The 25,760-nt window shown below is 46.0% G+C and overlaps 1 protein-coding gene across 7 annotated transcripts in view; it reads left to right on the top strand.

Annotated features, from left to right (window-relative positions):
• The window catches only part of GPN1 (GPN-loop GTPase 1), a 131,736-nt gene that overhangs the window by 90,500 nt on the left and 15,476 nt on the right, over positions 1 to 25,760 (top strand). For 3 of the 7 annotated variants that reach the window (XR_006279605.1, XM_038394972.2, XM_038394971.2), the window contains 3 exons: positions 5,828 to 5,959; positions 6,115 to 6,240; positions 10,369 to 10,512. Coding sequence is in view for 6 of the 7 variants with exons in the window: in XM_038394972.2 (XP_038250900.1) it covers positions 5,828 to 5,959; positions 6,115 to 6,240; positions 10,369 to 10,512 (402 nt within the window). In the remaining variant the exon portion in view is untranslated. Of the gene's footprint in view, positions 1 to 5,827; positions 5,960 to 6,114; positions 6,241 to 10,368; positions 10,518 to 11,279; positions 11,342 to 11,473; positions 11,531 to 25,760 lie in introns of those variants that run through there. The other 4 variants (XM_038394976.1, XM_038394975.1, XM_043509916.1 and 1 more) reach the window with 4 other exon arrangements.

Here is a 25,760-nt window from a genome sequence, read left to right as displayed (position 1 = left end):
TCAGGGGTTAAGCCATAGGCCCATCCGCCTCCTGGAACCAGCCATCTCTGAGCCTTCAGCATGCCTGTCTCTCCCCTCACCCCTATGAAGTCCACTCACACTGGACCCCTGGGGCCTCCACTCCGAGAAGGAATAATGCCACCCTGATCTCTAGACCGGAGTGACTCTCAGCCAGCATAAAACAGGTTTTATTGAGCATCTGAACCCAGCACAGGAAACTCTGAGCCCACAGGCCTAGCAACCCTCAGCACAATACATATAGGTCTCTCCTGCATCCAAGTGGGCTCTGGCTGCTCTCTCTTCCCAGTCCAGAAGCCGCCTCCATCCAGCTGGGTATCTGATATCACTGTCCCCTAATTCCGATTATTATGTAGACTTTTAGGTGTCGACATAACTTGGTAGTATAGACATGATCTAAGTTCATCCCTGGTGCCAGCTGCTTTCTCCCCATCAACTCTAGAAACAGCCTGACAAAAATCTTTCTTCTATCTGGTGCTGAGGGGAAACTATAAGAAAAAGAGAAGCAGCATCATTGCTCTTGAGAGAACTATGATTTTGCATCTATGGGGTCTGGATCTGACCCCCCCTTGCTGATGACTCCATTGGTATCCCCTACAGGCAACACCTCCACTTCATCAGTGCAGTTTCCTTGAGCTCCTACCTATGAGATATATTCCACATCTGAAGAATCTGCAGAAGAACTGAGTTTGATATATTTGGTTCCTGTAACCAGAACCTACTGTGACAGATTGGACCGCCCTTCTGGGATGCCACCTGATGTACTGGGGTTTCAATGAGCCCCTCTTGCTCCACCAGCCTGGATTCCCTCTCCCTGTTTTGCTGAATTAGGCTCTCCGGCCTCTTGCAGCACACATACACGGGCAGGGCCTCGCCCAGCTGCAGACACAGACTGAAGTCAGCTCTGTGTGAGAGGATTCACCCAGTACTCACGTTCACACCCATTTTGGGAAGTAAACCCAAAATAATACTGTCTTGAGCTGTATAGAAAGATCTGCACAGTGCAAGCTCATAAAAATTCCTTCTCTCCCTCAATGTGAAGAGAGATATGCACAGCTTCTTGCCCCCCGATATGGATTGCACAGACTGGGTTTAATAATAAACAAAAATGTTTATTAATTATAAAAGGTAGATTTTAAGTGATAAGGGATAGAAAACATAACAAAGCAAATAAAACAAAACACGCATACTAAACTTTAAGATCTTACAGATGCAACGGTTTCAAGATACTGGTTTCAAGAAGCAATTCCTCAACCTAAATATTATTTTAGGTAAGTTGCAGCATTTTAGTAGCTTAGAGTTCCAGTTATTTTTTGTTACAGACTGGACCCCAGTCTCAGTCGAGACTCACTCCTGCCTTTCCCTTCAGGTTAGTTCTTTCATCTCTTCTGGATCTTTCAGCAGTCCTTCTTCTTGGGTAGGCAATGGAGGAGAGTCCAGATTAACCCCTTCCCCAGCCTTAAATGGATTTACCTACGGCAGGAAACCTTTGTTTGATCCCCATCTCCCTACAGAGGAAAAGTACCAGCAGTGTCCAAGCTGGTATTTTGTATCAGGTGATCTTATCATCTTATCTGGTAGTGTCACAGTTATGTCCCAGGACGCCTCTCAGGAAGGAGAGAGATTAGTATCTTCACAGTCTTATTGTTTCTTCCAAATGGCTTATCAAGGCTGTGACAGCTGGTTGTCTGGTGGGTGTCTCGCAAATACACACACATTTGTAATTTACATAACCAATATTCCTAACTTTAGATACAGAAATAATACGTACATACACATTGGATAATTGCATTCAGTAAATCATAACCTTTCCAATGATACTTTACATGAGCCATCTTATATAAAATATACCTTACTTATGCCATATGCAAATCATAACCATATTTCTATGAAGAATATCGGGTGTAATGTCACACCTACTTCTTTCAGGTAATTAGAGCTTTGCACCCTCTATATGTTCCACCTCTAAGGGACATGTGGTACAATCCTACCTGATCTCATGGCACTTGCTTCTGGTATACTGAAGACCACGTGGGTTATCACCATTAATCCTCTACGATTATGTGGCCTTATGTTGTAGCAACCAGGCAAGGTACTAACAAACTTCAACAGGACTTTATTTTTAAAGTGGAAACCTCTTTGCCAAGCTGCTGCTGCACCCTTGGTAGTTCTCACTCTGCCTCCTCAACTCCCCCCCACCTCCTTCCTGTTTCCTGTCCTTTCAGACTCCCAACAGCCAGTGCTCCCAGTTCTAATAATTACAAGCAGCATCTAAACACCACACCTTACTAGCCTTAAGCCACACCCAGGTAGTCCAAGAGGCTTCATTCTCCCATTCTTTCCTCCTCTCCTTCCAAGAAACTAAGGATGCATTCTCATTCCCCAAAGTTTACTGAGGAAAAGACAAATTCTTGCAATTGTAGAAGTATAATTTAGCCAGGCCAAAGCAGAATTTGAGGAACATCTAGCAAAAGACACAAGAACTAAAAGCAAAATATTTTTAAATACATCAGAAGCAGAAAGCCTGCCAAATAATCAGTGGCACCACTGGAGGATCAAGGTGCTAAAGGGGCACTCAAGGAAGACAAGCCATTGCAGAGAAACTACATGAATTTTTTTGCAACCATCTTCACTGCAGAGGATGTGAGGGAGATTCCTACACCTGAGCCATTCTTTTTAGGTGACAAATCTGAGCAACTGTCCCACACTGAGGAAGAAATTGATAAATTAAACAGTAATATGACTTAAATGAGCCTCTGTACCAGATGACTGGTGGATAGCTAATGTACTGCTGATTTTTTTTATTATTATTTTTTTTAATGTTGAGGTTCCAGAGGTGATCCTGGCAATTACAGTCTGGTAAGCCTAATTTCAGTACCAGGCAAATTTGTTGAAACTATAGTAAAGAACAGAATTATAAGACACAGACATGAATATGATATATTGGAAGAGTCATCAGGGCTTTTATAAATTGAAATCATGTCTCACTAATCTATTAGAATTCTTTTAGAGGGTCAAAAAGCATGTGGCAAGGATGATCCAGTGGTTATAGTGTTCTTGGACTTTCATGGATCAGTAGCTGGTTAACAGATAGGAAACAATGGGTAGGAATAAACAGTTTTCACAGTGGAGAGGTAAATAGCTGGGTCTCCTAAGGATCTGTACTATGGCTACTATTGTTCAACATATTCATAAATGATCTGGAAGAAGGGGTGAACAGTGAGGTGGCAACATTTGCAGATGATACAAAACTACTCAAGATAGTTAAATCCAAAGATGAATCTGAAAAGTTACAAAGGGATCTCATAAAATTAGGTGACCGGGCAACAAAATGGCAGATGAAATTCAATGTTCATAAACACAAAGTAATTCACATTGGAAAACATAATCCCAACTATACATACAAAATGAGGGGGTCTAAATTAGCTGTTACCACTCCAGAAAGAGACCTTGGAGTCATTGTAGATTATTCTCTGAAAACATCTGCTCAGTGTGCAGCAGCAGTCAAAAAAAAGCTAACAGTGTTAGGAACCATTAGGAAAGGGATAGATACTAAGACAGAAAATATTGTAACAACTATAGAAATCCATGGTATGCCCACACCTTGAATACTATGTGCGATTCTGGTCTTCCCCATCTCAAAAAAAGATATTAGAGTTGGCAAAAGTACTGAGAAGGACAACAAAAATTATCAGGGCTATGGAACAGTTTCCACAGGAGGAGAGAATAAAGACAGAAAAGAGATGATTAAGGGGGGGGATATGATAGAGGTCTATAAAATCATGAATGGTGTGGAGAAAGTGAATAGGGAAATGTTATTTACCCCTTTGAATAACACACAAACCCTCAGTCACGCAATTAAATTAATGGGCAGCAGGTTTAAAACAAACATAAGAAAATAAGTCTTCACACAATGCACAATCAGCCTGTGGCAATTGTTGCCAGGGGATATTGAGAAGGCCAAAAGCATAACTGGGTTCAAAAAAGAATGAGAAGTTCATGGAGGATGGGTCTATCAAAGGCTATTCGCCATGATGGTCAGGGGCACAACCCTTGCTCTGGGTGTCCCTAAACCTCTGACTACCAGAAGCTGGGACTGGACAATGGGATGGATCACTTGATGATTGGCCTGTTCTGTTCTTTCCCTCTGAGGCACTAGCCACTGTCGGAAGACAAGATACTGGGTTAGATGCACCATTGGTAGGGCCGTCCTTACCCATACGCAAAGTACACAGCTGCGTAGGGCACCAAATTTCCTGGTGCCCTACGCAGCTGCATGCTGCTCCACTCCTGCTCCGCCTCTTCCCCATGGCCCTACTCCTGCTCTGCACCAGCCCCACCCCACTCGACCCCTTCCCCTGAGGACTGCAGCAGGGATCAGGCTCGCCCTGCACTCACTGGGTGGCGATAAGTGGAGTGACCCAGCCCCAGGCCACTCCATGCCTCCGGCTCCCAGCTGCGCCACTGGTGAGTGTTGGGGTGCGGTTCTCCCCAGCCCCCCAAGGCTGGGAGCCAGGGTAGGAGAGTGGAGCGGGCTGGGGCTGGGTCACTCCACTTCCCGCTGCCCTGTGAGTGAGGGGTCAAGCCCACCCTGCACTCACCGGGCGGCAGGAAGTGGAGTGACTTGGCCCCAACCCGCTCCGCGCCGCTGGTGAGTGCTGGGGGGAGGTTCTCCCCCAGCCCCCAAGCCTGCTCCTCCTCACCCCACTCCCCGTGGAGGCCTGGGGCCACACACACTCACACCCCGCAGGGAGCTGCGTAGGGCACCAAAATGGCTAGGGATGGTCCTGACCATTGGTCTGACCCAGTATGGCCATTTTTATGTTATGTACTCAGGTTGTGCGGGAACCACTTCCAGCTTATTCTCCAGTGTTTGATAATTACTGATACTCTTTTGGAAACGGAGTATGTTCCACCAGTTGTTCCTATTGATATAGTGACTCAGGGTCTCTGACATCACTTTATCTGATAATGTGGACTAGTCATCTTTAGCTCCTTTCCCTAACTGCAATGACTTTCAGCAATTCCATGATCAAGTTGAAAAGACAGCTGACACCCTGTTACTTAGCACACAGAGGAATGCTCAGGCACTTGAAGTCCAAGGGTGGAAAGTATCCTTTAGATTTTTCAGGTGCTGAGGTCACAGCTGAGAATTCTTGTCGCAAGCTCTAATTATACTATAGTAACTGGGAGAGTGGGGGCATAAGGGAGAGCAGGGCCCTAGTTGTGCAGGCAGTCTAGATGGATCTTCCCCATGGAGGGCTGGAAGTCCCAGATCTTCTGCCTCCTTCTGATTATTGGGGCTGTATTTGGTGAAAGCTCAGGTCATTAATGGTGATGGGGATATGAAGATAGTTCTTACCTTGGTCATTAACACCAGTGATTATTATGGGTCATATTGACTGCATTTCCTCAACTGAGCAGTGATAGCGTGCCATTTCTGAGAAAGTTAGTCACCAACAGTCAAAAGGGGTTCTAACAAACATCAACCCAAAGCTTTCCTGATGCGGCCTGGGAATCCTCTGGCCTCTTTCTGTGGGTTCCAGGCCCTTATTTGGCTTAGAATTGGAACTAGAGACTTTCAGTAGAAAAGTGTGGGCTGGTCATAGACTTAAGGCTTCTAGAGAAGGTCCCCAAAGTGTGATACTACTGTGCATGTGTAGAACGGCTGGTGTTCACCTCCCTATGGTGGGTGCAGTGATCCTGTATGTGCCTGAGAAGCACAGGGAGATCCTTTCTGTCTAGTTATTGTCTGTGGTGGCTTGTTTTGTGGGGTGCCAGAATGAGTGAGTTTCCCCTTCCTCTGCAGGGTTTGTTCATGTTCCAATTCCAACCCGAAAAATCCTTCCATTACAAAGGGCTAAAGCTCAGCCAGTATTGTCAAGGCACCCACAAAGAGAGAACATGAATCAGCTCATCTATGGGAAGGAAAATGAGATGGGTAAGTGTCTGAAGGGCATCCTCCATCCCCACCCAATGCTCTACTTGGGGGCAGTAACTCAGTCGGTGGAGCCCCATAGTCTCCACCCCCTTGTCTGGCCCCAGAATCTACATTTTGTGTAGAGATGACTAATAACAATCTTTGTTGTACCTTAGTTTATGTCTTCATCCACATTAACAGTGCAGGGACAGTCCTGCCCTGCTCCTCTGAACAGCTGGGGACAAAGACATGGATGGATCAAGTTTACAAATGGACCAAGGACACGGGGCAGGAAATTCAAGGTGCTGTAAGCCCTCCAACGTCCCTCCTAGTACTGAAGCTCTCTGTTAATTCCCGTGTTGGCTAGGCAGGTGGCATGAATCCGGGCCTCCCTTCATTAAAGTAGAGAACCTACAGGATATAACCCCATTTGTCTCTTCTCTGTCCCTCAAATGGTTTGCATTGGATCCAGTATTTGTGAGACCTCTTCTGGTGTATTCATTGTGTTCCTGACCACTGCTGGCCTAAGAGCCTGGAGTCACTGCTTTGCTTCTGGACAAAAAAAAAAAAAAAAAAGGTGCTCATCCAGATTTTCTCTGTGAGTAATTTATTTACTGCTTTGCCTCCTCTTACTTGCGTCCATCAGCCTTACTTGCTGTTACAAATGCTTTGAGCACACTTTGTGTCAGTTTAGCCTGTTGCCAGTCACCAGCATGAGGAACTAGTCCAGCTTCTAGTGTTATTGTGCTGAGACCAGCATCTCCAGCTCACTTCTTCATCTTTTGCGTGAAATTTACCCCAGGAGAGAAGGCCTAGGAGCACCTGAATCTTCCAAGACTTGTCCTGATCTTTTCATGTGTGCTAATCTACTCATAGTCCTCAAATGTTGCTCAGATGTATTGTCATCTGGCACCTCCATTTGGGACAGAATCATGGGTTCTAAGGACAGAAGCAACCATTGTAATTATCTAGTCCAACCTCCTGCATAGCACAGGTCAGAGCATTTCACCCAGTGTATCCTGTATCAAGCCCAATAATTAATTTTTGAACAAGTGAATGGCCCCATGATACTTGTAAGAACTTGGCACCTATTTCCAATGGAGCTGCAGCCAGCTACCCAATTTGGTTTTAATTAGGGCTGTCAATTTAATTGCGATTAAAAAAATTAATCATGATTAATCGCAATTTTAATCGCACTGTTAAACAATAGAATACCAATTGAAATTTACTAAATATTTTGGATGTTTTTATACATTTTCATATATGTTGTAGTTTGTATTGTAATTGAAATCAGTGTATATTATTTTTTATTCTAAATATTTGCTCTGTAAAAATAAGAAATTTTATTTTTCTATTCACCTCATACAAGTACTGTAGTGCAATCTCTGTCATGAAAGTGCAACTTACAAATATAGATTTATTTTTTTTTGTTACAAAACTGCATTCAAAAACAAAACAATGTAAAAATTCAGAGCCTAGAGGTCTACTCAGTCCTACTTCTTTGTTTAGCCAATCGCTAAGACAAACAAGTTTTACATTTACAGGAGATAATGCTGCCCTCTTCTTATTACAATGTCACCAGAAAATGAGAACAGACGTTTGCATGGCACTTTTGTAGCTGACATTGCAAGGTATTTACATACTAGATATGCTAAATGTTCGTATGCCCCTTCATGCTTCAGCCACCATTCCAGAGGACATGCTGATGACGCTCATTAAAAAAATGTGTTAATTAAATTTGTGACTGAACTCCTTGAGGGGAGAATTGTATGTCTCCTGTTCTGTTTTACTGGCATTCTGCCATATATTTAATGTTATAGCAGCCTCAGATGATGACCCAAAACACGTTGTTCATTTTAAGAACAGTTTCCCTGCAGATTTCACAAAACTCAAAGAAGGTACCAATGTGAGATTTCTAAGATAGCTACAGCACTCGACCCAAGGTTTAAGAATCTGAAATGCCTTCCAAAATCTGAGAGGGACAAGGTATGGAGCATGCTTTCAGAAGTCTTAAAAGAGCAACACTAATGCGGAAACTACAGAACCTGAACCACCAAAAAAGAAAATCAACCTTCTGCTGGTGGCATCTGACTCAGATGATGAAAACGAACGTGCATTGGTCTGCACTGCTTTGGATCATTATTGAGCAGAACCCATCATCAGACTGTCCCCTGGAATGATGGTTGAAGCGTAAAGTGACATATGCATCTTTAGCACAGCTGGCACGTAAATATCTTGCAACGCTGGCTACAACAGTGCCATGAGAACGCCTGTTCTCACTTCAGGTGACATTGTAAACAGAAGCAGGCAGCATGATCTCCTGAAAATGTAAACACACCTGTTTGTCTGAGCAATTGGCTGAATAAGAAGTAGGATTGAGTGGACTTGCGGGCTCTAAAATTTCACATTTTTTTATTTCTGAATGCAGTTTTTTGTACATAATTCTACATTTGTTAGTTCAACTTTCATGATAGAGATTGCACTACAGTACTTGTATTAGGTGAATTGAAAAATATTATTTCTTTTTTTTATAGTACAAATACTTGTAATCAAAAATAAATATAAAGTGAGAACTGTGTGCTTTGTATTATAATTGAAATCAATATATTTGAAAATGTAGAAAACATCCCAAAATATTTAAATGGTATTATATTTTAGCTTAACAGCACGATTAATTGCGTGATTAATTGTGATTAATTTTTTTAGTTGCTTGACAGCCCTAGTTTTAATGGGTTTATCCTTCATCCAGGGCACCTGGATTTCCCAAGCTGAAAAGAGTCAGGGCACCAGGCCTGTACATGAGCATTTAGGGCATGAAACTGTATTTTCAATTTTTAGTACATGTAGAGCCCTGCAGTATGTGTGCACAACTGATGTTTAGATAGGGTTTGCTTGTGATCATGTCATTTGTTTGCATAATCAAGGAACTTCTGCAGATGAAAATAAGGCCCCTTCAAAATGTGCTACTTAATTGTAGAGCGATAAACTCTTGATAATATACAGAAGAAAAAGTTGGGCGTCTATGATGTACAAGGCCTTTTCCATCTGTCTTACTTTTCTGATCCTGTAATGTAGACGAGACTTCAAGGGAAAAAACAAGGGATGGAAGAATCTACCATGTGCTCAGTCATTTTGATATCAGTACCCCAACATGACCCCAGATGGGGTTGTACTGCAGGAAGCAGTGTTGGTGACATAGTAGGGTGTGCTCTCTCCCTTGAGGCAGTACTGACCCCAATGCCTCAGAATTGTGCTGGGAGTGGGGCTGCGCTGCTGGAAGTGCCATTTTTGGTTCATATTTAAAACTGAAGACCTCTGGAAATTTAATTTTGTTTCCCTAAATTATTGCCTCCTCCCTGTAGTTTCAGTTGGATGTAGGGTTCATCTCTACTTCTTGTCTTGAATTGTTGTGCATAAGGGATGCTTGACTGTTAAACATCTGCTATGTAATACCCCAGAGATAGCTGCATTTTTCAGTGGTGGACGAATAGATCATATGTGTGTGAGAAGTTTTTTTAAATTGTTTGTTAGCCAATATATGTTAGGTGTAGTATACATCACATTAATGGGTATTACGCACACATTATTTATATAATACATATTATATAAATAAAGTGCTGGGAAGTTACGTTAACTGAATGTATTATGCTCTTCCCATAATTCTGTTCACCCATGTCAGACATCTCACAACACTGTCCAAAGCTGAAGTCAGCTGTGATATTAGAAAACAGGAAACTTGTCAAAGCAAAGATTCATGAATACTTTGTATCAAATATGGTTAGGAAGTACTTTTGTGGCTCATCAATGGTTGGAATGTTGTATTCAAAACAAGGTATGGGAAAGTGTAGGGAAGTACTAATGGCAAGCTGGCACAAACTAGTAGGTTAAACGTAAACTTTTAGTGATGCATAACTTGTAAAATCATAAAGAAAAAAGGAGTACTTGTGGCACCTTAGAGACTAACAAATTTATTTGAGCATAAGCTTTCGTGAGCAAAGTGAGCTGTAGCTCACGAAAGCTTATGCTCAAATAAATTTGTTAGTCTCTAAGGTGCCACAAATACTCCTTTTTTCTTTTTTGCGAATACAGACTAATACGGCTGCTACTCTGAAACTTGTAAAATCATACTATCTGAAATTAGTATCTTCGAAGCACACTTGTGTAAGGTGAACATGCTGCAAGAGTGTTTCCTAGAAGGAGAGTACGTATGTCTCTTTCATATTATACTGCTTTGTCTTTTGACAATAATTTTGGGCAAATTTAGTTATTTGGTTTCTTGACTGTTTATAAGAACGAACTGAGAGAGTGTAGTCAATGTGCCCCAGGATGTGTGGTTAATTAACATGCTTAGTATTTTGGCATAACCTGCTGGATTTGGAGCTTTGTGACTGGAACAGAAGACCACAATCTATAATCTCTCTCTCTTCTAGATTCCAAATATTGCTCCATACTGGAGAATGGATCCCTAGCCTTCAAGGACTTCAGCCCAGAGCAGTCTGGAATCTACAAATGCAGCGTCTCCTATTCCAAGGATGGCAAGCGCTACACAAAGCATTTCCATTTCTTTGTCAGGGGTATGGTATGTAGTAAAGCTGCCCGAGGTGTGGGAGAGGGATTGGCTGCTTTGTGAAGAACAGGTCAAGAGGCCAGAGATAAATTATTGCCATGACCAAAGTGGGGAGCATGATCTCCTATACTGGAGAGACCCGGGGGTCTGGGTATTGATGCAGGTTAGGGTGTTGAGGAGAGTGCCAGTGGGAATAACGGTGGGTCACTATGGGTATGTCTACACTGAGATTAAGAAAACCCATGGCACAACCACATAGCTAAGGGGAAGCATGAGCAGGCACTGCCCCCCTGTACATTTGTTTGTTCTCATAAATAAGATGTTCCAGTTTTTCTTCTCCAGTTTCTTATTCTGAGTTTCCTCAGATAAGCGATTGTAGTCCTAAAGCCACAAAGTAATAGTCACAGTTGCAGTAGCCATTGGGGGTGGGGCATGTTAGGCCTGGTCTACACTAGGCATTTGGGTCGAATTTAGCAGCGTTAAATCGATGTAATCCTGCACCCGTCCACATGATGAAGCCCTCTTTTTCAACTTAAAGGGCTCTTAAAATAGATTTCCTTACTCCACCCCCGACAAGGAGATTAGCGCTGAAATTGGTTTTGCTGGGTTGAATTTGGGGTACTGTGGACACAATTAGATGGTATTGGCCTCCGGGAGCTATCCCAGAGTGCTCCATTGTGACCGCTCTGGACAGCGCTCTCAACTCAGATGCACTGACCAGGTAGACAGGAAAAGGACTGCGAACTTTTGAATTTCAATTTCCTGTTTGGCCAGTATGGCAAGCTGCAGGTGACATGCAGAGCTCATCAGCAGAGGTGACCATGATGGAGTCCCAGACTCACAAAAGAGCTCCAGAATGGACCAAAGGGGAGGTATGGGATCTGATCACTATATAGGGAGAGGAACCCGTGCTATCAGAACTACGTTCCAGTTTTCAAAATGCCAAAAGCTTTGTGAAAATCTCCTAGGGCATGAAGGACAGAGGCCATAACAGGGACCCAAAGCAGTGCCAAGTGAAACTTAAGGAGCTGAGGCAAGCCTACTAGAAAACCAGAGAGGTGAATGGCCGCTCCGGGTCAGAGCCCAAAACATGCCACTTCGAGGATGAGCTGCATGCCATTTTAGGGGGTTCAGCCACCACTAACCCAGCCGTGTTGTTTGACTCCTTCAATGGAGATGGAGGCAACATGGAAACAGGTTTTGGGGACGAGGAAGACGATGATGAGGTTGTAGATAGCTCACAGCAAACAAGCGGAGAAACTGGTTTTCCCGACAGCCAGAAACTGTTTCTCACTGTGGACCTGGAGCCAGTACCCCCCGACCCAAGGCTGCCTCCCGGACCCACCAGGCGGAGAAGGGACCTCTGGTGAGTGTACCTTTTAAAATACTATACAAGGTTTAAAGCCAGCATGTTTAATGATTAATTTGCCCTGGCATTCGTGGCTCTCCTGGATATACTCCCAAAGCCTTTGCAAAAGGTTTCCGGGAAGGACAGCCTTATTCCATCCACCATGGTAGGATACTTTACCACACCAGGCCAGTAGCACGTACTCAGGACTTATTGTAGAACAAAGCATTGCAGTGTATGTTTGCTGGCGTTCAAACAACATCCATTCTTTATCTGTCTGTGTTATCCTCAGGAGAGTGATATCATTCATGGTCACAGGGTTGAAATAGGATGCTTTTCTTAAGGGGACATTCAGAGGTGCCCGTTCCTGCTGGGCTGTTTGCCTATGGCTGAACAGAAATGTTCCCCGCTGTTAGCCACGCGGTTGGGGGAGGCAAAATGCGAACTTATAACGAAAGCACATGTGCTATGTCTGTAATGTTAACAGCAAGGTTTACCATGAAAGAGTGTAGCCATTGTTCTATAAAATGTGTCTTTTTAAATACCAGTCACTTTTTTTTTCTCTCCACCAGCTGCATGTGTTTCAAGGATCACAGGATCTTCTCCTTCCCAGAGGCTAGCGAAGATTAGAAGGTGAAAAAAACCGCACTCGCGATGAAATGTTCTCTGAGCTCATGCTGTCCTTCCACACTGACAGAGCAGAGACGAATGCATGGAGGCAGACAATGTCAGAGTGCAGGAAAGCACAAGATGACCGGGAGGAGAGGTGGTGGGCTGAAGAGAGGGCTGAAGCTGAAAGGTGGCAGCAGCATGATGAGAGGAGGCAGGACTCAATGCTGAGGCTGCTGGAGGATCGAACTAATATGCTCCAGCGTATGGTTGAGCTGCAGGAAAGGCAGCAGGAGCACAGACTGCCGCTACAGCCCCTGTGTAACCAACCGCCCTCCTCCACAAGTTCCATAGCCTCCTCACCCAGACGCCCAAAAACACGGTGGGGGGGCCTCCGGCCACCCAGCCACTCCACCCCAGAGGATTGCCCAAGTAACAGAAGGCTGGCATTCAATAAATTTTAAAGTGCTGTTTGGCCTTATCCTTCCCTCCTCCACCACCCCTCCTGGACTACCTTGGTAATTATCCCCCTATTTGTATGATGAATTAATAAAGAATGCATGAATTTGAAGCAACAGTGACTTTATTGCTGCTGCAAGCAGTGATCGAAGGGAGGTGGGGAGGGTGGTTAGCTTACAGGGAAGTAGAGTGAACCAAGGGGCAGGGGGTTTCATCAAGGAGAAACAAACAGAACTTTCACACCGTAGCCTGGCCAGTCATGAAACTGGTTTTCACAGCTTCTCTGATGCGCACCACACCCTCCTGTGCTCTTCTAACCGCCCTGGTGTCTGGCTGTGCGTAACCAGCAGCCAGGCGATTTGCCTCAACCTCCCACCCCACCATAAACGTCTCCCCCTTACTCTCACAGATATTGTGGAGTGCACAGCAAGCAGTAATAACAGTGGGAATATTGGTTTTGCTGAGGTCTAACCGAGTCAGTGAACTGCGCCAGCATGCTTTTAAACGTCCAAATGCACATTCTACCACCATTCTGCACTTGCTCAGCCTGTAGCTGAACAGCTCCTGACTACTCTCCAGGCTGCCTATGTATGGCTTCATGAGCCATGGCATTAAGGGGTAGGCTGGGTCCCCAAGGATAACTATAGGCATTTCAACATCCCCAACAGTTATTTTCTGGTCTGGGAAGAAAGTCCCTTCCTGCAGTTTTTGAAACAGACCAGAGTTCCTGAAGATGCGAGCGTCATGTACCTTTCCTGGCCATCCCACGTTGATGTTGGTGAAACTTCCCTTGTGATCCACCAGTGCTTGCAGCACTATTGAAAAGTACCCCTTGCGGTTTATGTACTCGCTGGCTTGGTGCTCCGGTGCCAAGATAGGGATATGGGTTCCGTCTATGGTCCCACCACAGTTAGGGAATCCCATTGCAGCAAAGCCATCCACTATGACCTGCATTTCCCAGGGTCACTACCCTTGATATCAGTAGATCTTTGATTGCGTTGGCTACTTGCATCACAGCAGCCCCCACAGTAGATTTGCCCACTCCAAATTGATTCCCGACTGACCGGTAGCTGTCTGGCGTTGCAAGTTTCCACAGGGCTATTGCCACTCGCTTCTCAACTGTGAGGGCTGCTCTCATCTTGGTATTCTTGAGCTTCAGGACAGGGGAAAGCAAGTCAAAGTTCCATGTAAGTGCCCTTATGCATGCGAAAGTTTTGCAGCCACTGGGAATCGTCCCAGACCTGCAACACTATGTGGTCCCACCAGTCTGTGCTTGTTTCCTGGGCCCAGAATCTGCGTTCCACCGCATGAGCCTGCCCCATTAGCACCATGATGCCCACATTGCCAAGGCACGTGCTTTGAGAGAAGTCTGTCCATGTCCTCATCACTCTCGTAACCATGCTGATGTCACCTACTCGCCCAGTTTCGCTTTGCCAGGTTCTGGTGCTGCATATACTGCTGGATAATGCTTGTGGTGTTTAATGTGCTCCTAATTGCCAAAGTGATCTGAGCAGGCTCCATGCTTGCTGTGGTATGGCATCTGCACAGAAAAAAGGCGCAGAACGATTGTCTGCTGTTGCCCTGATGGAGGTAGGGGCGACTGACAACATGGCTTACAGGGAATTAAAATCAACAAAGGGGGTGGCTTTGCGAGAAACCTAATGGCCGCCTGAAGGATAGAACTCAAAACTGGGTTTAGCAGGCAGTTGATTTCACAGAGGGAGGGAGGAAAAAATGAATAGAAAACAAATCTGGTCTATTTCTTGTTTTGAGCCACTTCATCTATCTTTATACATCTTGCTGGCAGCAGACTGTGCAGTACGACTGCTAGCCATCGTCACCTCCTGGGTGCTCAGCAGAAGATGGTGCAGTATGACTGCTGGCCATCATATTCTGCTAGCTGCAGATTAAAAAAAGACCGTGCACTGCCAGTAGGACTCAATCGCCATGAGACGAAACAAGGGAAATGACCTGGCTGAATCACTCCCATGTTTGCCTAGGTGCCCGGTTAAAAGAGCACCCAGGACTATGTCAACGATGGTTACCAGTCATACTGCACTGTCTGCTGCCAAAAGGCAATAAACTGCTGCTGTGTAGCAATGCAGTACCACGTCCACCAGCACTCAGAAGACATACGGTGACTGTTAGCTGAGCGGGCTCCATGCTTGCCGTGGTACGGCGTCTGCACAGGTAACTCAAGAAAAAAGGCACAAAACGATTGTCTGCCCTTGCTTTTACGGAGGGAGGGAATGGGCGCCTGATATGTACCCAGAACCACCCGCAACAATGTTTTAGCCCCATCAGGCACTGGGATTTCTACCCAGAATTCAAATGGGCGGTGGAGACTGTGGGAACTGTGGGATAGCTACCCACCGTGCAAAGCTCCGGAAGTCGACAGTTGCCTTGGTACTGTGGACACAGTCCACCGACTACATGCACTTAGAGCATTTGTGTGGGGAACACACACACACACACACACACACACACACACACACACACACACACACAAACACACGTATAAAAATGCTTTCTACAAAACAGACTTCTTTAAATTCGGCCTAATTTCGTAGTATAGACATGCCCTTAGTGACCGTGTTTCAGCTAAATGAAGTGTGGTGACTGCATTACATTGCTGCCATAACAAAAGATGGGCAAGAAAGTCTCTGCAAAGTGGGAACACATGGTTCTATACTTGAGTTTCTGTGACCAGACTGCCTGTTTGGAGGGCAGGCAAGAATTCCTTTCAGACAGAGAGAGGCTATATTTTATAACCTATTTGATCTCTTGTGATAACTTCAGAATAGGTGTTTATGGAAAAAGCTATGGTATTAAAAGGTAGACCTTCAATGAAAAGACCAAATTTATTAGAGTCAAACTGGTTGTCTTTAGACTTACTATTCTTCCAGAACAAGATATACTGGACTCAGCGTTTAAGGCTAAATTGGCCACACACAGTGAATGTTGGAGATGCAAACAGCCACATGACAACCTTTCATACATCCTCTATACCAGCGGTTCTTAAACTGGGGTCCACAGCACCCCAGGGCTCTGCAAGGGTACACCCCGGCATCCGCGAGTCACGTCTGGCTCTAGGCAGGCCACGAGTCATGTCCAGGGCTGGCAGCTCTGCTGATCAACTCCTCTCCCTCCCAGTACCTCCTGCACACTGCGGAACAGCTGTTGAGCACCCCCGGGGAAAAATAAAAGCTGGCTTGGGGATCCGCAAAAATTTTAAAATCAAAATGGGAGTCCTCAGCTTGCTAAAGTTTGATAACCACTACTCTATATTTCTCCAAAAATGCATGTGTTTTGGAACATCATAGTCAGTGCTCTCTCAAAAACTTCTCTTTCTCCAAGCTTGTGTTATTTTAGGGGTGCTGGATGAGCTGGCTTTACCAATTAACATTAAGAAATGGATTGTGGCATCTATTTTAGTGGCAAAAAATAGAGAACTCTGTGACTTCCAAAGATCTCTGTGATTTCAGCCAACTGCCAGCCGGGAGCTGCAGGGTCCTGCTGCCACCCATGGTGGCTGGAAGCTGCAGGGTACCCCTGCCACTTGAGGTGGTGGGGCCCTCTGAGCTTCTGTAGGTGGCAGGGGTACCCTGGAGCTCGTGGGTGGTAGTGGGACCCCGGAGCTCCCAGCTGCTGCCCCACAACTCCTGCCTGCCACTGCAGGGCTCGAGCACCCCGCTGCTTCTCACCACCATGGGTGCCTGGGGGCTCCACAGCTGCTGGCCACCTTTGCAGCTCTAAGCTGGGGGGAGGGGGATCCTGGAACTCCAAGCCTGCACAGATGGCGAGAGCCCCCAGAGCGCCCAGCCGACCTCCCACAGCAGCTCCCCATTTTGTCATGGATATTTTTAGTAAACATCAGGGACAGGGTACGGGCATCCGTGAATTTTTCTTTATTAACCTGTCCCTGATGTTTACTAAAAATATCCATGACAAAATCTTAGCCTTAGTTATGGTGTCACTTATTTATCTCTTTAGTCATTTGAATAATCGATGCCCTTGCATGACTTCTATGGGTTCAGTTTTATTTTCTGGGGATTTTTTTTGTATTTTTCAGGTTTTACAAAAATTAACATTGAATTTTGTTGTTTGTATTGTATTTCTATATTATATGTTTATAGTTTATATACACCCATTTGAAGTTTCACCTTCTCAATATCTAATCCAAGCAAGTCAATCAAAGCACACAGTGATTCCTATTTCAAGAAGTCTGGTGAGCTGGTAGAATAGATTGCTGAAAAGCTTTTGTATAACTTGGTGGTGTTCTCAACAAATTTCCTTTGCAATTTGCCATTGGTTTCCTTGATCAGTTCATGATAAGTTGGGACTACTGATGTTCATTTACACTTTTGAGCCCTGGTAAGTGGGGAAAAAGTTCCCTACTTTTTTAATTTTCCATTACTAAGGTCTTGTTTTCAAGTTGCTTCAGTGTTTTCCCAATAATTTTAATGGTCCATCATTGTCTTTGCTGGGTTGTACAATGCTAGGTACTTGGAGCTTATCTCATCTGTTTGGGGAGGTGGCCCCTCCCTATCTACTTCCCTGTAGTGAAGTGGAGCTGAATGTTGCAGCAAAAATTATGTGTACAAATACATAAGCCAAAGTCTATGTACATAACTCATAATAGCCATCAGGTTCAGAACATTACAAGCTTTAACCCTGTGGTCAGTCAATCTAGGAGTTCCCCTTCCTTGACTCTGCTGTAGTGTCCAGTCCCCCTGGGCAGACTATCTAAGGTTTCTTATGGACTCTAGAGGTGCGTTCCAGCTCTAGTCAGCCCACACTCTCTACTCCTGGGGGAATTCTGCACCACTGTGTAATGCAGAAGTTTGCAGAAATTACCGTTGTACATGCAGAATTTCCTTCCTCCCACAGAAATGGGCTGCAGTGCTGCTAGCCACCACTAGGAGCTGCTGGACCCTGCAAAGCCCAGCTCACATATAGAAGACAAAGCAAATATGAGCTAGAGGGTTCCTGGCAGCTGCAGTTTCCAGCATGCCCCGAGGGAAAGAGACAGTGGCGCGCAGGAAACTCAACACAAGCCTGGGACCAAGCATCAGGTCCTATGTACCCCCAATGCAGATAGAGCTGCAAAACCATTGTCAGGCTCTCTGCATAGGTACTGCTATGAAGGTTTTGGAAGAGCCCTCTGAGGGAAGGGATCAGAAGGAGAACCCATTGGCCGGAAGGCATGGGATGCATTGTCCTAGGGGTGGGGGTTCCATGACCACCACTCCCAAGAGACCGGTGGTGGTGGTTGGGGACTCCCTCCTAAGGGGGACAGAGTCATCCATCTGCCGACCAGACCAGGAGACTCGAGAAGTATGCTGCTTGCCTAGAGCTAGAATTCAGGATGTGACTGAGTGTCTGCTGAGACTGATGAAGACCTCAGACCGCTACCCCTTCCTATTTTATTCGTGGGCACCAATGATGCTGCCAAGAATAACCTTGAGTGGGTCACAACTGACTACATGGCTCTTGGAAGAAGGATAAAGGAGTTTGAGGTGCACGTTTTGTTCTTGTCCATCTTCCCTGTTGAAGGAAAAGGCCCAGGTAGGGACTGTCGAATTGTGGAGGTGAATGCATGGTTACGCAGGGAGCAGGTGATGTCAGAGAGAGGGCTTTGGATTCTTCAACGAGGGGATGTTGTTCTGAGAAGAAGAATTGCTAGGAAGAGATGGGATCCACCTAATGAAGAGAGGGAAGAGCATCTTCGCAGGCAGGCTTGCTAACCTAGTGAGGAGGGCTTTAAATTAGGTTCGCCAGGAGATGGTGACCTAAGCCTAGGGGGAAGTGGGATACTGGGAGGAAACACAAGGAGGAGGGTACAAGACGGGAAACCTCCTGATTCATAATGAGAAAGTAGGGCAATCTTAGGTGTATGTACACAAATGCAAGAAACCTGGGAAACAGGAAGAATTGGATGTCCTGGCACAATCCAGGAACTATGACATGATTGGAATAACAGAAACTTGGTGGGGCAGTTCACATGACTGGAGCACTGTCATGGATGGGTATAAACTGTTCAGGAAGGACAGGTACATGAGGAAAGGTGGAGGAGTTGCATTGTATGTAAGAGTGGTAGGATTGCTCAGAGCTCCAGTTTGAAACTGGAGAAAGCCTGTTGAGTCTTTGGGTTAAGTTTAGAGGAGAGAGCAACAAGGGTGATCTCGTGGTGGGCGTGTGCTATATACCACCGGATCAGAAGGATGAGGTAGACAAGGCTTTCTTCAGATAACTAACAGAACTTTTCAGATCACAGGTCCTGGTTCTAATGGGGGACTTCAATCACCCTGATGTTTGCTGGGAGATCAATACAGCAATGCACAGACAATCCAGGACACTTTTGGAGAGTGTTGGAGACAACTTCCTGGTACAAGTGTTGGAGGAACCAATTAGAGGCTGTGCTCCTCTTGACCTGCTGTTTACAAACAGGGAAGAATTGGTAGGGGAAGTAGAAGTGGGTGGCAACCTAGGCAGCAGTGACCATGAGATGGTCGAGTTTAGGATCCTGATAAAAGGAAGAAAGAAGAGTAGCAAAATACAGACCCTGCACTTCAGAAAAGCAGACTTTGAATCCCTTAGGGAACTGATGGGTAGGATTCCCCTGGGAGAACAACATGAGGGGGCAAGGAGTCCAGGAGAGCTGGATATATTTTAAAGACGCCTTATTGAGGGTGCAGGAACAAACCATACCGAAGTGCAGAAAGAATAGCAAATATGGCAGGTGACCAGTGTGGCTTAACAGTGAAATCTTCAGTGAGCTTAAACTCAAAAAGGTGTGGAAGTGGAAATTTGGACAGATGACTAGAGAGGAGTATAAAAATATTGCTCAAGCATGCATGGGTGTAATCAGAAAGGCCAAGGCACAATTGGAGTTGCAGCTAGCAAGGGATGTGAAAGGTAACAAGAAGGGTTTCTACAAGTATGTTAGCAAGAAGTAGTTCAGGGAAAGTCTGGGATCCTTAATGAATGGGGGAGGCAACCTAGTGAGAGATGTGGAAAAAGCTGAAGTACTCAATGCTTTTTTTGCCTTGGTCTTCACAGACAAGGTCAGCTCCCAGACTGCTGCACTGGGCAACACAGTATGGGGAGGAGGTGAGCAGTCCTTAGTGGTGAAAGAACAGGTTAAAGACTATTTAGAAAAACTGGACGTGCACAAGTCCATGGGTACAGATCTAATGCATCCAAGGGTGCTGAGGGAGTTGGCTGATGTGATTGCAGAGCCATTGGCCATTATCTTTGAAAATTCGTGGCGATCTGGGGAGGTCCTGGATGATTGGAAAAAGGCAAATATAGTGCCTATATTTAAAAAAGGGAAGAGAGAACCCGGGGAACTACAGACCGGTCAGCCTCACTTCAGTCCCTGCCAAAATCATGGAGCAGGTCCTCAAGGAATCAATTCTGAAGCACTTGGAGGAGAGGAAGGTATCAGGAACAATCAACATGGATTCACCAAGGGCAAGTGATGCCTGACCAACCTGATTGCCTTCTATGATGAGATAACTGGCTCTGTGGATATGGGGAAAGCAGTGGATGGGATATATCTTGACTTTAGCAAAGCTTTTGATATGGTTTTCCACAGTATTCTTGCCAGTAAGTTAGTGTACATGGCAGAGGGGCATTGCTGGCACATGATGGCATATATCACATTGGTAGATGTGCAGGTGAACGAGCCCCTGATGGTGTGGCTAAAGTGATTAGGTCATATGATGGTGTCACTTGAATAAATATGTGGACAGGGTTGGCATTGGACTTTGTTGCAAGGATAGGTTCCTAGGTTAATGTTTTTGTTGTGTGGTTGCTGGTGAGTATTTGCTTCAGGTTGGGGGGCTGTCTGTAAGCAAGGACTGGTCTGTCTCCCAAGATCTGTGAGAGTGAGGGATCATTTTTCAGGATAGGTTGTAAATCTTCGATGATGTGCCAGAGAGGTTTTAGCTGGGGGCTGAAGGTGACAGCTAGTGGCGTTCTGTTATTTTCTTTGTTGGGCCTGTCCTGTAGTAGGTGACTTCTGGGTACTCTTCTGGCTATGTCAATCTGTTTTTTCACTTCAGCAGGTGGGTATTGTAGTTTTGAGAATGCTTGATAGAGATCACCTGCACATAGAATCATAGAATCATAGAATATCAGGGTTGGAAGGGACCCCAGAAGGTCATCTAGTCCAACCCCCTGCTCAAAGCAGGACCAAGTCCCAGTTAAATCATCCTAGCCAGGGCTTTGTCAAGCCTGACCTTAAAAACCTCTAAGGAAGGAGATTCTACCACCTCCCTAGGTAACGCATTCCAGTGTTTCACCACCCTCTTAGTGAAAAAGTTTTTCCTAATATCCAATCTAAACCTCCCCCATTGCAACTTGAGACCATTACTCCTCGTTCTGTCATCTGCTACCATTGAGAACAGTCTAGAGCCATCCTCTTTGAAACCCCCTTTCAGGTAGTTGAAAGCAGCTATCAAATCCCCCCTCATTCTTCTCTTCTGCAGACTAAACAATCCCAGCTCCCTCAGCCTCTCCTCATAAGTCATGTGCTCTAGACCCCTAATCATTTTTGTTGCCCTTCGCTGTACTCTTTCCAATTTATCCACATCCTTCTTGTAGTGTGGGGCCCAAAACTGGACACAGTACTCCAGATGAGGCCTCACCAGTGTCGAATAGAGGGGAACGATCACGTCCCTCGATCTGCTCGCTATGCCCCTACTTATACATCCCAAAATGCCATTGGCCTTCTTGGCAACAAGGGCACACTGCTGACTCATATCCAGCTTCTCGTCCACTGTCACCCCTAGGTCCTTTTCCGCAGAACTGCTGCCGAGCCATTCGGTCCCTAGTCTGTAGCGGTGCATTGGATTCTTCCATCCTAAGTGCAGGACCCTGCACTTATCCTTATTGAACCTCATTAGATTTCTTTTGGCCCAATCCTCCAATTTGTCTAGGTCCTTCTGTATCCTATTCCTCCCCTCCAGCGTATCTACCACTCCTCCCAGTTTAGTATCATCCGCAAATTTGCTGAGAGTGCAATCCACACCATCCTCCAGATCATTTATGAAGATATTGAACAAAACGGGCCCCAGGACCGACCCCTGGGGCACTCCACTTGACACCGGCTGCCAACTAGACATGGAGCCATTGATCACTACCCGTTGAGCCCGACAATCTAGCCAGCTTTCTACCCACCTTATAGTGCATTCATCCGGCCCATACTTCCTTAACTTGCTGACAAGAATGCTGTGGGAGACCGTGTCAAAAGCTTTGCTAAAGTCAAGAAACAATACATCCACTGCTTTCCCTTCATCCACAGAACCAGTAATCTCATCATAAAAGGCGATTAGATTAGTCAGGCATGACCTTCCCTTGGTGAATCCATGCTGACTGTTCCTGATCACTTTCCTCTCCTCTAAGTGCTTCAGGATTGATTCTTTGAGGACCTGCTCCATGATTTTTCCAGGGACTGAGGTGAGGCTGACTGGCCTGTAGTTCCCAGGATCCTCCTTCTTCCCTTTTTTAAAGATGGGCACTACATTAGCCTTTTTCCAGTCATCCGGGACTTCCCCCGTTCGCCACGAGTTTTCAAAGATAATGGCCAAGGGCTCTGCAATCACAGCCGCCAATTCCTTCAGCACTCTCGGATGCAATTCGTCCGGCCCCATGGACTTGTGCACGTCCAGCTTTTCTAAATAGTCCCTAACCACCTCTATCTCTACAGAGGGCTGGCCATCTCTTCCCCATTTTGTGATGCCCAGCACAGCAGTCTGGGAGCTGACCTTGTTAGTGAAAACAGAGGCAAAAAAAGCATTGAGTACATTAGCTTTTTCCACATCCTCTGTCACTAGCTTGCCTCCCTCATTCAGTAAGGGGCCCACACTTTCCTTGGCTTTCTTCTTGTTGCCAACATACCTGAAGAAACCCTTCATGTTACTCTTGACATCTCTTGCTAGCTGCAGCTCCAGGTGCGATTTGGCCCTCCTGATATCTTTCCTACATGCCCGAGCAATATTTTTATACTCTTCCCTGGTCATATGTCCAACCTTCCACTTCTTGTAAGCTTCTTTTTTATGTTTAAGATCCGCTAGGATTTCACCATTAAGCCAAGCTGGTCGCCTGCCATATTTACTATTCTTTCGACTCATCGGGATGGTTTGTCCCTGTAACCTCAACAGGGATTCCTTGAAATACAGCCAGCTCTCCTGGACTCCCTTCCCTTTCATGTTAGTCCCCCAGGGGATCCTGGCCATCTGTTCCCTGAGGGAGTCAAAGTCTGCTTTCCTGAAGTCCAGGGTCCGTATCCTGCTGCTTACCTTTCTTCCCTGCGTCAGGATCCTGAACTCAACCAACTCATGGTCACTGCCTCCCAGATTCCCATCCACTTTTGCTTCCCCCACTAATTCTACCCGGTTTGTGAGCAGCAGGTCAAGAAAAGCGCTCCCCCTAGTTGGCTCCCCTAGCACTTGCACCAGGAAATTGTCCCCTACGCTTTCCAAAAACTTCCTGGATTGTCTATGCACCGCTGTATTGCTCTCCCAGCAGATATCAGGAAAATTAAAGTCACCCATGAGAATCAGGGCATGCGATCTAGTAGCTTCCGTGAGTTGCCGGAAGAAAGCCTCATCCACCTCATCCCCCTGGTCCGGTGGTCTATAGCAGACTCCCACCATGACATCACTCTTGTTGCACACACTTCTAAACTTAATCCAGAGACACTCAGGTTTTTCCACAGTTTCGTACCGGAGCTCTGAGCAGTCATACTGCTCCCTTACATACAGTGCTACTCCCCCACCTTTTCTGCCCTGCCTGTCCTTCCTGAACAGTTTATAACCATCCATGACTGTACTCCAGTCATGTGAGTTATCCCACCAAGTCTCTGTTATTCCAATCACGTCATAATTCCTTGACATCACCAGGACCTCCAGTTCTCCCTGCTTGTTTCCAAGGCTTTGTGCATTTGTATATAAGCACTTGAGATAACCTGTTGATCGCCCCTCATTCCCAGTATGAGGCAGGAGCCCTCCCCTCACAGACATTCCTGCCTGTGCTTCCTCCCGGTATCCCGCTTTCCCACTTACCTCAGGGCTTTGGTCTCCTTCCCCCGGTGAACCTAGTTTAAAGCCCTCCTCACTAGGTTAGCCAGCCTGCTGGCAAAGATGTTCTTCCCTCTCTTCGTAAGATGGAGCCCGTCTCTGCCCAGCACTCCTCCTTCATGGAACACCATCCCATGGTCAAAGAATCCAAAGCCTTCTCTCCGACACCACCTGCGTAGCCATTCGTTGACCTCCACGATTCGACGGTCCCTACCCAGGCCTTTTCCTTCCACGGGGAGGATGGACGAGAACACCACTTGCGCCTCCAACTCCTTTATCCTTCTTCCCAGAGCCACGTAGTCCGCAGTGATCCGCTCAAGGTCATTCTTGGCAGTATCATTGGTGCCCACGTGGAGAAGCAGGAAGGGGTAGCGATCCGAGGGCTTGATGAGTCTCGGCAGTCTCTCCGTCACATCACGAATCTTAGCCCCTGGCAAGCAGCAGACTTCTCGGTTTTCCCGGTCAGGGCGGCAGATAGATGACTCAGTCCCCCGGAGGAGAGAGTCCCCGACCACCACCACCACCCGCCTTCTCCTCTTGGGAGTGGTGGTCGTGGAACCCCCAACCTCAGGACATCGCATCTCATGCCTCCCAACCAGCGGAGTCTCCTTCTGCTTTCTCCCCCCAGACATATCATCTGGTCCACTCTCCGCAATGGTACCTGTGGAGAGAACATGAAAGCGGTTAGTTACCTGTGTCTGTGTTACTGGAACCCGGACATTCCGCTTACCTCTTCTGGAGGTCACATGTTGCCAAGCTTCTTCACTGGCCTCTTGGCTCCTCTGTGCAACCTGCTCTATATCTTTAGAGCTTTGTGCCCCTAGAAGCCTATCCTGAGTTTGGTCCAGAAAATCCTCAGTCTCTCGTATACAACGCAGGGTCGTTACCTGTTGCTCCAGACCTTCAATCTTCTCTTCCAATATGGAGACCAGCTTGCACTTTGTACAGACAAAGTCGCTTCTGTCCTGTGGAAGAAAGACAAACATGGCACATCCAGTGCAGGTCACAACAGCTGAACCCCCCCCCTTCCATATCACCTACCTACTATGAGCTTCCTCAGAGACGTTGGCAAGATGTAAGCCTCACTGGGCTCACTCCAGGCGAACTCCCAGGCAAACTCCTGCTGTGAGCTGCTCTGCTGTCCCCGCTGCTCAGCTGGTTCGCGAGGCTCTGGCTATTTTTAAACAGCCAGGCTTCCCTGACGCAAACACACAGACACCCTAATGCCCGCCCCCTGCAGGCTAGCAGCCAATCAGACACTCACTCAGGCTCTCTCCCTGCCCTCCCAGCAAACACACGCTCGGATACTTCCTCAGCAAGCAAACACACACACTCGGATACTTACCAGTCCCAGGCAAACTCCTGCTGTGAGCTGCTACACATCTACCAATGTGCCAGCAATGCCTCTCTGCCATGTACATTGGCCAAACCGGACAGTCTCTATGCAAAAGAATAAATGGACACAAATCTGACATCAGGAATCATAACATTCAAAAACCGGTAGGAGAACAACTTCAATCTCTCTGGCCACTCAGTAAAAGATTTAAGGGTAGCAATTTTGCAACAGAAATGGTTAAAAAAAAACAGACTCCAATGAGAAACTGCTGAGCTTGAATTAATATGCAAACTAGATACCATTAACTTGGGTTTGAATAGAGAGTGGGAGTGGCTGGGTCATTACACATATTGAATCTATTTCCCTAAGTTAAGTATCCTCACACCTTCTTGTCAACTGTCTAAATGAGCCATCTT

The sequence above is a fragment of the Dermochelys coriacea genome, chromosome 3 (assembly GCF_009764565.3).
Source record: "Dermochelys coriacea isolate rDerCor1 chromosome 3, rDerCor1.pri.v4, whole genome shotgun sequence".
NCBI lineage: Eukaryota > Metazoa > Chordata > Testudines > Dermochelyidae > Dermochelys > Dermochelys coriacea.
The sequence above is the reverse complement of the archived record's forward strand: the minus strand, read 5'-3'. Positions and strand labels throughout refer to the sequence as shown.